This window comes from Prunus persica, chromosome G1 (assembly GCF_000346465.2).
Source record: "Prunus persica cultivar Lovell chromosome G1, Prunus_persica_NCBIv2, whole genome shotgun sequence".
NCBI classification, from domain to species: domain Eukaryota; kingdom Viridiplantae; phylum Streptophyta; class Magnoliopsida; order Rosales; family Rosaceae; genus Prunus; species Prunus persica.
The window spans coordinates 45,556,959-45,573,761 of NC_034009.1; the positions used below are offsets into that span (position 1 = coordinate 45,556,959).

At 37.2% G+C, this 16,803-nt stretch overlaps 4 protein-coding genes across 5 annotated transcripts; 3 read left to right on the forward strand and 1 right to left on the reverse strand.

The window, feature by feature from the left end:
- LOC18790030 (50S ribosomal protein HLP, mitochondrial) lies at positions 1,312-4,474 on the forward strand. 2 transcript variants are annotated; one of them, XM_020555417.1, is made up of 4 exons: positions 1,312-1,493; positions 2,320-2,413; positions 2,786-2,877; positions 3,714-4,474. In XM_020555417.1, exons 2-4 carry the CDS (start codon positions 2,380-2,382, stop codon positions 4,089-4,091), a joined length of 504 nt encoding a protein of 167 aa, XP_020411006.1. In that variant the 5' UTR covers positions 1,312-1,493; positions 2,320-2,379; the 3' UTR covers positions 4,092-4,474. The 2 variants fall into 2 exon arrangements, with proteins under 2 accessions (XP_020411006.1, XP_007223595.1); XM_007223533.2 differs by having other exon boundaries at positions 1,315-1,493; positions 3,711-4,474.
- Positions 6,122-7,851, forward strand: LOC18792669 (non-specific lipid-transfer protein-like protein At5g64080). The gene is made up of 3 exons (XM_007223538.2): positions 6,122-6,637; positions 6,769-6,795; positions 7,432-7,851. Exons 1-3 carry the CDS (start codon positions 6,289-6,291, stop codon positions 7,605-7,607), a joined length of 552 nt encoding a protein of 183 aa, XP_007223600.2. The 5' UTR covers positions 6,122-6,288; the 3' UTR covers positions 7,608-7,851.
- Positions 9,430-10,334, forward strand: LOC18792910 (chaperone protein dnaJ 20, chloroplastic). Its single transcript, XM_007226259.2, has one exon. It carries the CDS (start codon positions 9,508-9,510, stop codon positions 10,105-10,107), a length of 600 nt encoding a protein of 199 aa, XP_007226321.1. The 5' UTR covers positions 9,430-9,507; the 3' UTR covers positions 10,108-10,334.
- Positions 11,094-15,471, reverse strand: LOC18793194 (sulfate transporter 1.3). The gene is made up of 11 exons (XM_007226501.2): positions 15,225-15,471; positions 14,568-15,013; positions 14,186-14,393; positions 13,915-14,089; positions 13,761-13,826; positions 13,546-13,659; positions 13,345-13,461; positions 12,662-13,266; positions 12,402-12,487; positions 12,231-12,307; positions 11,094-11,734 (listed from the first exon to the last, which is right to left on the reverse strand). The coding sequence occupies exons 2-11, from the start codon at positions 14,983-14,985 to the stop codon at positions 11,594-11,596; spliced, it is 2,007 nt and encodes a 668-aa protein (XP_007226563.1). The 5' UTR covers positions 14,986-15,013; positions 15,225-15,471; the 3' UTR covers positions 11,094-11,593.

The window sequence follows — 16,803 nt, forward strand, 5'->3', positions numbered from 1 at the left end:
ATGGGGTTTGTTTCTCTGAAAGTAATGGTGAAGAGTTCTTTTTCAATTGTAGAATGAATGTCCATTACATGTGTTCTCAAATTTTCTTAAATTAGGGTTAATTTGAATATCTGGGAGAAGCACATAACTTAATATTCCACTGAGCATAAACATAAATAATCAAAAGCCATTCCAGTCTTGACCACATAGACTATTTACAAAATGAACATCCATATAAGCATTCCAATTATAGAGTTTGAGCCCTTCAAACTCAAAACCAGTTAGACAAAGTACACAAAATTCACCTGTCTAGAAAAGTATATAACCCAAAATAGACAACCAGTTACACAGTTTGAGCCTTTCAAACTCAAAACCAGTTAGACAAAATACACAAAATCCTCATGCCCAGAAAAATACATAACCCAAAATGAGTTTAAGGATTATTACTATTCCACCATTTTGCGAGATTTTAGTGTTGTTTTAAGATGATTATGAACTCCTCTTAGTCCTTTTCGCTAAACCTCTTGCTAGGTTTTCTTTCTCCTTCAGTCATGTTTTCTTTCCCAGTAACTTTGAGGAGTCTTTGTTCTTTGTATGTACTTGATGAGGAGGATTGCTTATCCTTCTCTTTATCAATACAATGTTTCCTTAAAAAAAAAAAAAATTCATTTTGTGAAGACAACTCTTTTTTCATGTTGGTAATTGTTGAATGTTTTGGTTCAATGATTGAAGTGTGAATTTTTGGTTCAAAGGTTTAACAGTTTAGGAGTGTTATATTGTTTATGTGAGAATATATATTGTGGGCCCTGTTTATAGGTCGTGGGTCCGGTTTACAGTTGTGCCTCGAAATTCAATGGTCATATACTCATTCCTAACACCACTTGTATATTTAAAGTGCTTATTTAAAACCTTAGGTTGAAATCCGCAATTGAAATCCATAGCTTAAATTTGTTTCGCCAAACAAGTGGATTTCAAATGCATGGATTTGAAATCCAAATCCAAATCCAAATCTAAATCCATGATCTCAAACGGAGCCTTGGATACTATGTTGCACTGATACTCCGCTAGACATGAGTATGCAAGTATCGGGCAAGTATCTGATACGATACGTGCCTAATACGCCCCCGATACATATCATGTACGCGAAATGAAGTATCGTGGACTTTTGAGCTAAGTTGACTTTCTGATACGTCTCCAATACACGAAGGACGCGTAAGATACAGTCTCCATACGGGGATTATTTTACAAATATTTGAAAACTTTTGTGGTCGTTTTTGAAAAAAAAAAAGAAAAAAAAGAAAAAAGAAATGTAGGGTGAAAAGGTGAATTGTGAAACCCGATATTGCAAAACACAAGTCGACATAGCTGGGTTTTAGTTTGTTTGAGCGGCTGCGTCACTCTCTGCTTTGCTCAGATCCATTCCAACGAAAGGGAAAGAAAAAGAAGAACTGAAGGAGGAAGAAGGAGGAAGGAGGCGACTCGACCCAACCAGTGGCAACAACGGATTTTCTTTGGTTTGTATCTTGCTGCTGTAGAATTGCATCTTCTCTTCTTCTTTTCTTTGATTTGTTGATTCTTCTTTGGTTTGCATCTTGCTGTTGTAGAATTGCATCTTCTTTCCTTTTCTTCTTTTCTTTCGGTTCAGTTTACTATCTTTGCCTGTCACCTTTCGGTTCAGTTATTAATTAATTGTATCCCCAACATTGATGTCTTGTTGCTGTGTTAATTAATTAATTGTATGATTCTTGAGATGTATTAATTCATAGTTGTTTTCAAAATGATTTTTTGGGGGATGAGGGCAATAGTTCTGGTGGTGGGAATACTACTAATAACAATAATGCTACTTTTCCGTTGTGGAAATAGTTCACCAAAAGTGTGAGAGATGGAAAAGCCGGTGGCAATACTGCATTTCAATGCAATTATTGTCGAAGGACTTTCAAAGGATCATACTCTAGAGTTAAGGCTCATTTGTTGAAAATTAAAGGGTATGGAATTGCTTGTTGCTCTAAAGTTACAAATGCTCTTTTAAGGGAAATGGAGAGAGTAGTAGAAGAAGCGGAGTTGAGAATTTATATTATTTTAATTGCCGTATCGGCCCATACCCGTATCCTAGTGTTTGGAGATTTGCCGTATGGGCATACCCGTACCGGTACCGGTGCAACATAGCTTAGATGTTTTTATGCATCAGAAAATCGAGTGCATGTGTGTGTATTTTTTTTTCATCTTTCTTGTTTCCTTATTTTAATAAATTGGTAGGTGTAGTAAGTTAAATTAAATACCTAAATCTCCGAGGAGACTTCAATTTTTAATGAATTTTCTCTGACAACATTTTCTGCACAGTTGGGCAGAGCATAAAAGAAGCTTGTCGATTTGGTTGAAAGTAAAAGCTACTGATCAGGAATGGCTGCGGGTTTAGCTTCAAAGTGTTCACGCGGTATGTGATTTTGCATAGGGGTTTTCAAGTAATCTATTTGTACTATTTGTGTCGCTTGCTCTATTAGTAGATTCTATTTTCATTGAATTAGTGTTAAGAAAAGCTGTAGAAACTTTCACTTTTCCTGGATCAGTAGTTTGTCTGGTGTTGACTGCTTGCTCCCTGCTGGATAACTAATGTAAAATAGTTGAGTAGATCTAAAAAGATGCCACAAATTTGTTCTTTCATCATTTTTCTGGTTCTCTTGAGTTTCATATTTTAATTGTGCCAGTTTCCTGGATTAAATATAAGCTCTTTTAGTATCTGTTATGCAATTATTCTCTTACCCATTTACTTACTGCAATCTTTTCAATCTTCTGGAAACAAACCTAGTGGGTCGCTCATTGTTGGGGGGGCTTGGCAACAATTCGTCTGGCTTATTGAGCACATCACATGAGATGACATGCAGCACTTTCTTGTCTCAGGTCAGTGTGTGTTGAAGTTAATACTTAATGGTAGTGTTTTATGTTTTGAATATATTTTTGGATTATTAGCAGCCATGATGGTTGTTGGCTAAAGCAAAGCTGTAGCCTCTCCTTTGATTTGTAAGTACCTTGTGTGACACACTAGAGCAAGGAAAAAGTTATCCTACCACTCTATTGAAGTGGTTGGTGAGAGAGACGTGCGGTAGTGTGTAGTGTTAGAGAACAGGAGTCTATAAAACTCTTAAGTGCAAAATGTGTAAAATGAGAAGTTTGGAGAGAGTAAAAGATTCCTCATATTGAAGAGAAATAGAACTCAAAGATTATTTGCTTTGTGCCTTTTCATTTGAGTGCTAGGCTTAATCCAAATTCCAACAGTGTGTTCATCTAATATTTCTTGGAAGATTACAACTGTGATTAGGAAATATATTCATTGAATTTTTAGTAGGATGGTTTGGATTGAAGTGAAGGTCTAATCTTATGATTAGAATAAAAAACCCTGTTCGGTTTTCATACAAAATGTTTTTGCTGGATGTTTAAAATCTTGAATATTTTTGGTTCTAGAGAATTGAGAGTTTCTTGTAGCCTTGCAGTGATACCCTTTATAGCATTGTTTAGAAGAGTCGACAAAAAAGCTTGTTTTGACAGGCTTAAATGGAGAATCTTGGTGCTATTTCTGAGTGCAATGGATGAGCTGTGGCACTGTTAATTAATTCCAAGTTGTTCTTTCTATTTCTCTTGTTTATCTTCTTTTTGGCTAAATACCTCAAATAGTAAACTGTTTATTACTTTGTATTGACATGAGCTTGATTTGTTGTTTTTGTCCACTTTTACAGCAGCAAAGGACCTTCATACAGATGAGGACTATTCTCAAAGTGGTGGACAACTCAGGGGCGAAAAAGGTGATGTGCATACAAGCTTTGAAGGCAAACAAGAAAGGGGCAAGATTGGGAGACACAATTGTTGCATCAGTAAAGGAGGCACATCCCAATGGGAAAGTGAAGAAAGGACAGGTTGTGTATGGCGTGGTTGTTCGTGCTGCCATGCAACGAGGTCGTTGTGATGGGAGTGAGGTCAAGTTTGATGACAATGCTGTGGTGCTTGTTGACAAGCAAGGGCGGCAGCCGATTGGGACTAGAGTATTTGGACCCGTCCCGCATGAGTTGAGGAAGAAGAAGCATGTCAAGATTCTTAGTTTGGCGGAGCAGATTGCCTGAAGTGTCAAGCACACGACAAAATACAGATGCACAATAAGAACAGAACGCTTATGTGAAGTGATGAGGTGTTAAAATTTTAGAATATTCAAGTGATCGGAATAAAGTTTGGTACTACGATTAGATTTCAATATTTTTGAATATTGGGCATATTGGCCAAAGATTGAGTAATTACATCTTCCATGCCCTATTTCAAAAATAGAAGAAAAATGATCTGTTTATTGTATCGTTTTCATTCCGAGTGAGATTGAACCAAGCGCATAAAGGTGGTTTTTTATACCATTCTTTTGCTCAATTTTGTAAGTTGGGTCTCTTCCTTGCAAGAATGTAGATGACTTGTTAAAAATCAAAGCTTTTGAAAAAGCACTTATAATTTTTCTGCTAAATTCTGTTATAAGCATTTTTGGTTGTCATAAAATGTTTTTAGCCCTCCCAAAGCAACTTCTAAACAGGCCACTGGTTGATCTTGACAGCTGAAGTAACTTTAGGGGAGAAATAAAGGGTCGACTTACGAACATTTATTTTCTCCCCTGAAGCCCTGCCGAAATACTCTAAAGTTTTTATGATATTCCTAGCATCAGTAGTTGAGGCTTTAGCAAAAATGAGACGATCATCAGCAAAAACTAGATTCGAAACTCTATAATAAAAAAAACTAGTTACATTGTCTAATTTATTAGAGTGATCGGCTCTTTTTCATGGGACAAATGCGTAAGCAACATACCATTTGAGTTGTTAGAGTCCATATTTGCCGACTACATTTGCAATTGCGTACTCCCTTGTGGTGAGCCACACAAGTGACTCTTCCAGAACAATCCAAGAGCTCACTTACCCACCCAGCTACAGCCGAGACAACTAAATGCAATTTGCTGCTGCTTTCACACATGAGCCTTGTCCACGTGGAATGAGTGTTCACACCAAAAGTGAAAAGAAAAAAATAGAAAAAGAGAAAAGAAACGCGGAATGAGTGAAGCAAATCCTAAACGTAACAATTTTGTCATCCCAAATGTGCAATATTTATATTTTTGAAATTAAAGAAAATATTTTATACTTTTGTGTCTTTTTTTTTGTGCTTTTTTTTATTTATGAAAAATCGTTCTAGTATTGGAGGAATAAGTTGAAAAGAAACGACCTTTACATGATTGAATCAAATGACGATTCGTTTACAATAATCCAATCAATTGCATACTTTTTTTCCTCTTTTTGTAGAACAAAGCACTTTTTTATTTTATTTTAAAGGTGAATACATTAAGGTTAATTTACTTAAATGTATCATTAGATCCCTGTGTTTAATTATAAATGCGGTTGGTAAAAGTTTAGATGTAGGGCACTCATTCTGGACCTGATAATTATCAATATTTGAAAATTTATATTTCTCTTCTTTCTTTTTTTTTCCTTCCAGAAGATTTACTTCGGATTTGAACTCCCTTTGTAGCCCAACAAAGCCATGGAAAAGAGAAAGAGCGTGTGGAGTGGCATGAAACAAAGAGATATAGCACGCGATGCGAGACACGTACACAACCCCACTTCATTGCACCGACTAACCCATTCTGCCCCAACTGCCATCTATTTTTTAAGTGATAGTCTAAATTAGTCTAAATTAATCTAATTTATTAGAGTAAGAATTCAAATTTGAGTGCATAAGGGTAGGTAGGATCACTGCCTTAACTAACCAGCCTAACTCACGTATACTATTTTTGTCTTCTTCATACAAATGATATGTTTTTGTCTTTTTATATACAAATGATATTAGAGGATGAAAAAATTAAGTTTAACCACTTGAACTACAAACCATTCTTAATTGCCGCTTGATAATTTACTTCTGAATATAAATAATAATCAAAACTAAAGCAAATAAAAATTTACACACACACATGAATGATGTCATAAAAATTCGAACAAAACCCTCTTTTCTAGAAGTCAATTTTCTTTCACTCGCCTTGACCCAGTTGGCATACTTTCCTCTGATGAGAGAGAAAGCCTCATTTCTTTTGAAAGTGCCATCATTCTTTCCCACTTCGCTACTTAAATCACTCCTCCCCTCCCCTTATATAAAACACAATAATACCTCCTCCACATCCCATCCCATCCCAACCCACCACAAATCCCACATTCTAATTTTTCTCTCTCTCTCTCTCTCTCTCCTCTTGAGTCTTGCAAAAAGAAAAAAAAAGAAAAGAAAAGGAAAGAAAGTAAAAGGAAAATGGGAGCAATGAGGGTTTGGAGTGTGCTTGTGGTGATGGCGGTGGCCATGGCGACGTTTGGGGAGTGTGGGTCGTCGCACCACGCGGCTCCGGCGCCGGCGGTGGACTGCTCGAGCCTGATCTTGAACATGGCGGACTGCTTGTCCTTTGTGTCTAATGGGAGCACCGATACAAAGCCCGCAGGGACTTGCTGCAGCGGCCTCAAGACCGTCCTCAAAGCTGACGCTGCCTGCCTCTGCGAGGCCTTCAAGAGCAGCGCTCAACTCGGCGTCGTTTTGAACATTACCAAGGCCGCCTCCCTCCCCGCTGCCTGCAAAGTCTCTGCTCCTTCTGCCACCAACTGTGGATGTCAGTTCTCTTCTGGATTTTCCCCATTTTCCATTTTTTTTTCTTCTGTTTTAAACCAGTTTTATGAGATTTAATGGCTAATATTTAATTTTATTTGTTTGTTTTTTTTTGTTGGTTTTGTCGTTTTTCAGTATCTATCACTCCTGTAGCTGCTCCTGGTATGTTCTTATTCTTATCTTAATATAGCTTTCAGATTGATCTGCTTTTTCTTTATTTTTTATTTTTTTTTGTATAATTAATTCCAGACTAAAGTATTGGGTTTAATTATATTATATATCTATTCTTCCGGGATTTCTCTGATCTATACACGGCTGTGCTCTGTGGGGAAGAAAAACATGTCTTAAAATTGTGTGTAAGAAAAGAAAATGAGGGAAAGAATCTTTAAATTGATCAATTCATTTGCGGAGGGGGTTTAGTATAAACTTGATCTTCAATGTTACTATGAACTTCAAGTTGAATACAGAAAATATATTGAGTTTGGATTTCAATGTTACTTTCTCTATTTTGTTAGACAGAAACTTGTGATGTGCCAAATGAGTTATTTCCATTTATTTGCTTCTCACACTCAAACTGGCATTGTCAATGTTTAAATGTCTGTTTTTGGATTTTCGGCTTGCAAGATGAATCGAACTAAATATGTTTTGTTTGTCATGACTGTCATTGTTCTTATTCTCTGGTTTCCTCATTTCGTTGAATCTGATTCTAGACACCATTGTACATCACTCCGACACTATTCCCTACACCGCCGGTCTAACTTGGGATTAACTGATAAGGTTTTCTGTCTGGTGTTGCAGGTCTCTCGCCGGGATCTTCTCCAACATCATCTGTTGCTGCTACACCTGAATCGTCAGTTGGAGGGAGCGAGCAGGCACCTGCTTCTCCGCCAGGGGCCTCGGGTTCTCTTATGCTTGCCAGTTCAGTTGGATCCCTGCTTGTTGGTCTTGTAGTTGCATCATTCCCTTGTTTCTGAGAGCTGTGTGGTGCCATTTTTGAGAGCTGAGAGGGATGATATAAGTAAGAGAGTTGTGATGTTCATTTTACCATTGGGGAGTTCTCACTTTAGTTGTTTTTGAGGTGTGACTGAAGCTAGATTCGACATATATTTTGGGGTCACTTGAAATCTGTATTGATGGTTTGGTTGGACATCTTTTTCCTAATTTATTAGTCTATTTCTTCGCATATTTTTGTGCTCCATTTTGATTTGAAGTTTGAACTTAAAAAGAATTCTTGTGCTGTGAGCAATGAGCATGTTGCAATTTGTAAACCACGCGACACATTGTGCAATGCATTCGATGGTATATCTGTTTCATCCTGAACGCTGCGTAGAAGAGCTGAAAAAACAGACATTTTTGTGGCACCCTTCTTTTGAAGTGATTTTATTGTACTATGGTAGTATGGTTATGTGGTATTAAAACCAATCAGTCCCAAAATTGGAGCGTTCCAAGAGCTATTGAATTAACACAGAAATTCAAAGATCGACCATGAAATCAAATTGACTTTCTTCCTTCAATTAAAAATGAAAAATTCATTTTGTTATCCGTTATAATCTTCACCAAAAAAATAAGGTAATAAATCAATTATTTGCCTTTAAAATGGAATAATTCAATTTGGGCCTGGTGTTTCTTTTGAACCAAAGGAGGAAATTGAGCCGCAGAACAGAACATTTACACACCCAATAAGTACGTCAAAGGATGGCCACGAGTTTTTGGAGGAAATTGGGCCAGGAGTTTTGTATAGATTTAAAATAGTTTCGGCTACCTTTCAAACTGAAAAACAAAACAAGAGTCATTTCCATAATTTTTTTTTTAATGTTGCTATATATTTTTTATTATTCTTTAAATGATTTTTCAATGTCTTTCTCAAATCAAGAGGTCTCGTGCCGGAGACATTCACAAATGTAACAAGTCTATTGGCTAGATGAGTCCTAGTTCGAAGGGTAATTGAAAAAGAAAAGCCATGAAAATTAGTACATAAAAGAATAGATATTATCAACAAGTCGTCTTAGAAATCTATCCACAAAAAAAACCACAAGCACCATTCCAAACGTGTCCCCCTCACTACAAACATTATTATTTGTTTGGGATATGAGAATCCAAGCATCGTGCCTATAAAGGAGCGGCATATTTCTTTCGGCCGAGCTCTAATTTCTTTTGGTCAAACGCGCTATTGACTTTTTTTTACCAAAAGAAAAAAGTTGGAAGAAAAAAAAACCAACGGCAAGAAGACAGTTTATGATTCAACGCTCACCAATCAGGAGCATAGCTCGATGGTTATTAGGGGAGAAAACGCGTTTTGTTTGGGAGTTACCGCTAATTCGGTATCCGTACTGCATATTCAACCGCTTTCTTTTTCCGAGTATTTTATTTTTTTTTTTTTTATTTTGCTCCTCGTGCTCTTATCTCTATAAGTTCAAAAATAGGGGATAATATTATTTCTCGTGCTCTTTTTTACTGAATTAAATTTGTTGGCTAGTATCACATTGTTTTGACATGACATTTATATAAGGTTAATATTATGTCGATATTGTCAATATTGTTCACATGTTATGGTAATAATGCTATTTTGAAGCGAACGTGAGTTAGGTCAGTTAATCAGGGTAGTGCACCCAATGCCTTCGCTAAAATTCGAGTCCCTTTCCACATAATAAATTAGTAATTCAGACTATCACTTGTATATAAAATAAAATAAAATAATGCTATTTGACAATAATAATAGTGTATTAGTGTTCCCAAGTAAAAATGTTTAAACTATGATATTATAAATTAGTATACAACGTATATGCTCCCACTATATATTAAGCTTAACCCACCTTACTCTCTCCCATGCATTCCCAAAATCCATTGCTAGAATCATAACCTGGATTCAACGCCATGAACTTTTCGCTGACTTCAAGCCTAAACAGTGTAGCTCTACCTAAACCTTTTCTTTCTCACAGCCATAGACACGACCACCACCATGAACGCAAACCCACTATTAAGCTGTCTTTAATTACATGCAGATCAGCCACTAATTACGAGTCATCATTTACTTATAAGGTGAAGGATGGAGAAAATGAGAGCACCAATTTCTACAAGCTGCTTAGTCTAAATCCCAATATTAATACAAGCAAAGATGAGATAAAGAAAGCTTATAGAAGCATGGCTCTTCGATATCATCCAGACGTTTGCCATGATCCTTCCATTTCTTCCACCAAGGAATTTGTTCGACTGAATCAGGCTTACAAGACGCTATCGGATCCGGTGTTGCGCGAAGAATACGATTACGAATTGGGTTTGAAAATTTGTGTTGGTACTACTAGGGTTGGTTTCAAGATGGATAATATAAGAAACCATGGCGTTGGTGCAGCACAAAATAGATGGCGACAACAAGTTCTTGAGTTGAAGAGGAAGTCCAACTGCCGTATGGCACAGAAGGAAGGGTCGTGGGCAAGCAGAATGAGGAGGGCTCATAATATTTCTACCATGGACTAGCTTTGCTTTTGCACGAGATATGATTTTAGCACTCCAAAAATTACTTCTCACCCTTCTCGAAGCTCACAAACACGAGAAGTGTAAGGGGATTTAAGGGTTGTTTTTGGAGTGCCAAAATCATTCTTGCTTCTATAGAATTCATTGAGCTTCTCTGATTGTTTTTTATTTGATGTAAACGGGTGACCCCTTTTGTATGTTTTGTCTTTATTAAAATCTCATTTAATTAATTGATTCTGTAACATTTTTCTGCTGATTATGTACTTGTTTTATTCTTTATCAAAATTTCATTTCATAAATTGATTCTGTAAAAGTAGAAAAACACAAGTCATAAACAGGTAATGCAAGTCTTGGATCAAAACTCTGAATCACTCTCTCCGCAACTAATTTTCATACATAATATTTCAAGAAATATTATGTGACGTTGGAGGTTCCTTGGCAAGCACCACAACGGTTGTGGAACTATAAATTCTAATATGAGTCTAAAGATCCATGGACATGTTTAAGATTTAATTAAGCTCTAATATGGTCTCTTGCTTCCGTTGCTTTCTTTGCAATTTTTTTTATTGTTAGTGGCTTAATGAACCTTGTAAACTCAGATATCCTTCATCCAGTTTTAGCAATGTGGAGTGGAGATTTCTCTCATATCAACACAACTTCACGATGGAGATCATGGCTAAAGTCTATCTTATATACACAACCACACATATGAAAGGAGAAAACCTATGGTCGAAAATGGTGGTGTTGGGTCTTCCTTTGGGCTCATTTGAGTTGTTGTCATACAACACTCAATCCTTTGGCCCAATAGGTATCTAGGCTTTATCATTTTTAGCTAATTGTACTTCAAAGTCAAATTAGAGTTCACCGTCAAATTAATTTCACGATTAACAATTTAATCATGATTCATGACTTAGAACGTTTTGGATCCGTATCAATGGCCAATTTCCGTTAGATCTTATAAGAGAAGGTTCTATGGGAACAAAAAGGTGTATTACGAGCACACATAAGATAAACAAGCTACTCGTGAGTTTTGCAAGCCGAACATACTAAACCTCAAGCTTAGCTTGTTTTGTTTATATTACAATTGAGCCATGCTCAGACAAGCCAAATTCGAGCCAAGCCCTATACAAGCTCGAGCTTTATGGAGTCACTTGACAACCTTACTTAAGACACAATTTCTTTCACAATTTGGCAGGAGGAAAGAGTTTAATCACTGCATGCTTATCTTTCTTGATAAATTAATCTAGCATGCCTTACTTATAGGTTGAACCCTTTACAGTCTACCCTCTTTCTCGATATCCAAATTCTAGCAGTCGTTAGCAGAAGTAGAGATAGGGGGAGGTAGGAATGGACCTTCAACCCTAGGCAGAAAGAAAAAAACTGCTAGGCAGAAAAGGAGAGGGGAAGAACAAAAAGAAATATCACAAGTATATCAACATTGTAGTCGTTTGTTGGAGAACCTTCAACCCTGGCTTGTGGATCGAATTAATCAAGGTTCTTCGTGATGGGGAGCAAATGTAAGGATTGCATCTGCAACTGAAAGAAAAATCTTGCCCTTTCCAATCAATTCAACAAATTCCGATGCATGGATCTTGTCCATCACCACTGTCCCCGGATTTGCTAAAGCAAGCTGTAAAATAACCAAAATTAAATTTGCAATATCAACTCATAATTTCTTTTGTGGAATTTATTTCTTTCCTAGTATTCCAAGGCTAGGCATGTTTGGTGACTGAACTCGGATTGGATTGGATCATATTGAATTGAAGAGGATAATACTAATTCAATGATGTGTTTGGCGCGCACCACTTAATTAAGGAACCGAATTAATTGAAGTATATCCTAGTAGGAATATACATAATCCCACTCAACTTTCCACCTCTTTGGTGGGATTGATAATCCTAGTACAGTTGGGTGTAGCAGAATTAGACATAATCTAATCCAGGTTGTTTTTAGGCCACCAAGGACCTCACTAGAATTATTGTAAATTCTATGCACTCATATAATCCAGCGCAACAAACGAACCTTAATTTAGCAATATTGTCGAATCAGTTAATTTTCAGCTAGCATGCCTAACTTCATACCGAAGCCACTTCTAAATTGCAATAAATTGTAAGAAATGGATTTACCTCAATCTCTCTCTTCTGAAGACTTCTGTATAACTCTTCCAAGGCATGAATGCCACTAGTGTCGATGTCAGTGACAGCTGAGAAAGATGAAAAGCAATGAATTAATAATAAACCAAAAATGGAGCTTAATATTGTAAGCTTGAGTTGTGGAAAAAATTAGAATTCACATACGCGACATTTCAACAATAAGGTGCTCGATTTTGGGTAGACTATTTTGCTTTAGTTCTTCTTCTTCGTCTGTGACCCATCTCAATATTCTGCAACAAATTAGTTAGTTAGTGTCAATTAGTACTATTGTTAGACGTATATTGCTAAACTATATGAATCTGGATTAAGATTTAGGCGAGAACTAATATGATCAACGATCCAGATTCATAGTCTGCCAACACAAATACGCGGCAAATTAATCTATGCATCCGTACCATACATACCTCTCTTTGATATAGTTGGAGTTGGAGAAATAAATTGCAGAGTCAACTCTAATAATGAGAATGCCAGGAATTTGTGTGGCATTGGGATACTGTAGAATGTTTCTGTAAACATTAGTCCTTGGGAGCTTTCCAAGCAGCGCGGTCCGTGGCCTTGTGACTTGCAAGAGAATTTTGGCAAAGGAAATGGAGACAGCGATCAAAAGACCGATCTCCACGGAAATGAAAACGACTCCGAAGAAGGCTCCCATGCAAGCGACAAAGTCAAGTTTGTCGATCTTCCAGATGAGCTTCATGGCCTCGAAATCAATCAAGCCAATCACTGCGGAAATGATGATGGAAGCCAGAATGGCGTTGGGCGTGTACTTGAAGAGGGGCGTAATGAGTTCCAGAGTGAGAAGGACCACCAGAGACATGATGATGTTTGAGACCGCAGTGTGGCAGCCGGCCATGTAATTGACGGCAGAGCGGGAGAAGGAGCCGGTGGCAACGTAGCAGGATGTCAAGGAACCAATAATGTTCATGGTTCCCAATGCCACCATTTCTTTGTTTCCATCCAGCTGATAGTCCTTCATCCCGGCAAATGTTCTTCCAATTGCAATAGCTTCCTGCAAAGTTGTTCAACGGACACATGTTCACTATAATTACTTGTTGCATCAAAGTTAATTTGATCGGTGCAAGCTTACCGTCAAGGCTATCATGCCCGCCACAACACCAATCCTGAAGCCTTTGATAACGTTGTCTCCAGTGAAATAAATTAAATCAGCAGAAGCTGGGTTTATGCCCTTCCTTATTTTACTCACCTGAAATAACAGAAGGATTAATATATGTTTATGTGACAACTGAGAAAACTTAAATATACATTAAAAACAGGAAAAGCTACTCACAATTGCAACACCTTCCTTGTCTGCACGGGTGATATAAACAAAAAAGGTGGAGACAATAACGGAGATCAAAGGTGCAATTGCAGGCACCCAAAACAATTTCGTCTTCTTTTTACCCTGCATCAGCAGCAGCATCAGTATTCGCATGCTTGAATAAATTAATTAATCCATGATTAATTAGTGAATATATACTTTTTTTTATAAAAAAATAGACTTACGATGTACTTGGTCAACAGAAGAAAAGCCAAGAATGAGACTCCAATTAGTATAGTCTGCCAGTTCCACTGTAAGATTAAAACAGAGCGGCAAAATTAATATGATGTTCATCAAATAAATAAATAATCATTGACATGGGAATTAAATTATGAGTACCCCATGATGTGCAGCGGTAATTACTGAACGCATGACAGAAACAATATCAGTCTTCTTGGTAAAATTCTTGATGCCGAGTAATCCTTTAAGCTGTTGAAGGGCAATGGTAATGGCAGCTCCACCCATAAACCCAACAATGGAAGCATGAGACAGAAAATCAATCAAGAAGCCCAACCTGGAAAATGCCATAGATAAATAAATAAATAAAATTTTAATTTTTATATCCTACATGTATATAAAATCACTGTGATATATATCAGTTCATATATACCTGCAAAATCCTAAAGTGAGTTGTGTGACTCCCGCAAAGAATGTAGCAGTTAAAGTAAGCCGTAGATAGTCATGGGCATTCTTAGTAGGATCAACCTCATTCTGCACCATAGTCCCAAGCAACAGAGACACCACGGCCACTGGCCCGATCGCAATGTCCCTCGAGCTGCCCATGAACGCGTAAACAAGAGGCGGCACGAAACTACTGTCTGCGTGACACATGACAGGCGTATTATTTTGTATCAATAAATAATCACATCGGAAATTTAAAGCCTTGCATAACTAGTACATAGCTACTGTCTGTGGGTCAGATGCTCTAAATCTATCAAATATAACTAACATAATAAAGAAAATTGAACAGGGAAAGGATTAGAAGCACTCACATAAGCCATTCTGACCAGGCAGATAGGCAAGCTTTGCATATCCAAGATCCTGAGGAATGCAGAGGCTTGCAATGGTAAGTCCAGCGATGAGGTCTCCTCTGAACTTAGTAAGGTTGTAGTCCCTGGCCCACCGAAGTATGGGGAAAAGGGCTTCAAGGCCAAGCAGAATCTTCCTCCTCTTTGTTTGGTCTTTGAAAGGACGCAAGGGCTCATCTGAAAAGAAAGTTTCTTTCACGGTCGCACGGAATTCCTTGAACAGGTTTTGCTTTGCCGGCACTCCAACTTTATGAACCTGATGCTGATGAGGATATGGCTGCTCCTGCTGCAATGTCGGATTAACTTGCCGATTCGACGAAGGTCCGCTTCTGATGTCAGCCTCCTTTCCCACCTCATCGTCGTCGCTGATTCGCTTACTCATTGTGCTCCACTTCTACAACAAAGCTCCCCTGTTACAGTTCAAACACAAATTTAGAGCATAGAAATGTCAATGCACATAACGATAAGATTCATTAAGTCAAGTCGTGCAAGCCAGAACGTATATGTTTCTAACAAACTGATTATGTTGTCAGACTGTAAATCTGTACCGTACGTTCTAGCATAGGAGGCAGATAGTATGAAAAAGAAAGCAGTTATCTGCTGATAAAGATAGATAGTTACCAGGCAAAATCAAACAGGAACTCTCAGATTTTCTTGCTTTAGAAAGTGATTATATTTAGCTATGGAAAGCTCTTGCATGCTCATATTTATAGAGCTTTGAAAAGGAATGCAAGTCAAATCCAAAGAGCTGAAAGGAGTATCAAGATATGATATTCAAGCATGATATTATAGTTTACAAGTAACCCCAATGGCCGAGTATTCTCAAGTCGACATTAAACAAAACAAAAACGAAAAAAAAAATACAAAGCAAACTTGGAATTTTTTTATAACCATTGACTTAACATATATACACTAACAGGTTGCGCTGTTAATCCGATAGTTGGCATAGACTATACCCGCATCCAATCATCCAGCTATGTTGACTTTGAGATCCCATTACTGAGTTGATCCTCTGCATCAACCATACAAAGTGGCCTTTTTGCTAGCTAAAGCCTAAAAGTCTATGATTTGCACTTTCACTTATGAATTGAAAAGTCTAAACCAATCTGGTTTGCCCACCTGAAAGTATACCTTCCCTGTTTTTAGTCTTCTTTTCTTATTATCTTTAACAGGAGAAAGAGAAATGATTTCGCACAATAGGTTGAAAAGTCTGATGGAGATCATTTGAGGGGTTTCCAAGCAAGCCATTGAACTCAGAAAAAGCAAATAGAAAAAAGCTAGCCAATGAAATCACAAAAACAAATCCAAAAAAGAAACAAAGAAAACCCAAGAAAAGAATAATAATGAAACTCCTCTATTAATTTTAAGCGAAAACCCAAAATTAAGAGGGCCGGAACTACTTAAGAGTACTAAGATTCAGATTAGAGCGCATGAAAGGGATTTGAGATCAACAATGGTTGGTGTATGGGGATTCTCTTTCCGGTTCAAATGGCATAGTTCGATTCTGGAATGTGAGGATCCATTTGTTTAGACTGTTACAATTCATACATGTCGATATTTTAACGACACGAAGCGAAGGATGATCAAACAAATTTTTGCATACATTTATGGGAAAATTCATTTGAAATGTAATTTTGCTCTTTACTTGGATTTGGATACTTCTGTCTATTGTATGAGGTTTAACAACTATTACCCCATATCAAACCTAACTTTATTATGTGTTTAATAATGGTCTTCGTTGAATGTATAGTCAACAAAACAAGCTGAGCTTAACCCACACACGTTGATATCACAACCATACAATACAAAGTTACAGACAAATTCCATCATCTCTTTCACACTTGCTAGCTGGCTTTTCTGAACTTTAGACGACAGCCATTCATGGTGATGGTGGTTCTCTTTCCACCACTCCCAGATTGTTTTTCCAGTTGATAATTACAGATATAAATATATAAATAAAGTCAAATTACCCATAATTAATTTTCAATTATTTTTGGTTTTTAAGTTAGTAACTTCACTGTTACGAAAAGGGTTTCAATTGAAAGTCTCAAAAAGAAAACAAGTAAGCAAAATATCAGTGGAGAGAGAGCAAGTTGGCACCTTTAAACTTGAATGTGGATCAATGGAGAATCTTGAAAGCGTGGACTCTGAATCTCTTCTCATAAGTCTTGAAGAGAGAGTGAGACCAAGGTAAAAAAGA

What these genes read in the sequence shown, in the direction of transcription:
- LOC18790030 (XM_007223533.2), top strand. Translation starts at nt 2,380, where the DNA reads ATGGCTGCGGGTTTAGCTTCAAAGTGTTCACGCG. An exon ending in AGCTTCAAAGTGTTCACGCG is followed by an intron (nt 2,414 to 2,785) that starts GTATGTGATTTT and finishes AAACAAACCTAG; the next exon opens with TGGGTCGCTCATTGTTGGGG. An exon ending in GCAGCACTTTCTTGTCTCAG is followed by an intron (nt 2,878 to 3,710) that starts GTCAGTGTGTGT and finishes CCACTTTTACAG; the next exon opens with CAGCAAAGGACCTTCATACA.
- LOC18792669 (XM_007223538.2), top strand. Translation starts at nt 6,289, where the DNA reads ATGGGAGCAATGAGGGTTTGGAGTGTGCTTGTGGTGATGGCGGTGGCC. An exon ending in TTCTGCCACCAACTGTGGAT is followed by an intron (nt 6,638 to 6,768) that starts GTCAGTTCTCTT and finishes GTCGTTTTTCAG; the next exon opens with TATCTATCACTCCTGTAGCT. An exon ending in CACTCCTGTAGCTGCTCCTG is followed by an intron (nt 6,796 to 7,431) that starts GTATGTTCTTAT and finishes CTGGTGTTGCAG; the next exon opens with GTCTCTCGCCGGGATCTTCT.
- LOC18792910 (XM_007226259.2), top strand. Translation starts at nt 9,508, where the DNA reads ATGAACTTTTCGCTGACTTCAAGCCTAAACAGTGTAGCTCTACCTAAA.
- LOC18793194 (XM_007226501.2), bottom strand. Translation starts at nt 14,985, where the DNA reads ATGAGTAAGCGAATCAGCGACGACGATGAGGTGGGAAAGGAGGCTGAC. An exon ending in TTACCGCTGCACATCATGGG is followed by an intron (nt 13,827 to 13,914) that starts GTACTCATAATT and finishes TTAATCTTACAG; the next exon opens with TGGAACTGGCAGACTATACT. An exon ending in CGGGCATGATAGCCTTGACG is followed by an intron (nt 13,267 to 13,344) that starts GTAAGCTTGCAC and finishes ACAACTTTGCAG; the next exon opens with GAAGCTATTGCAATTGGAAG.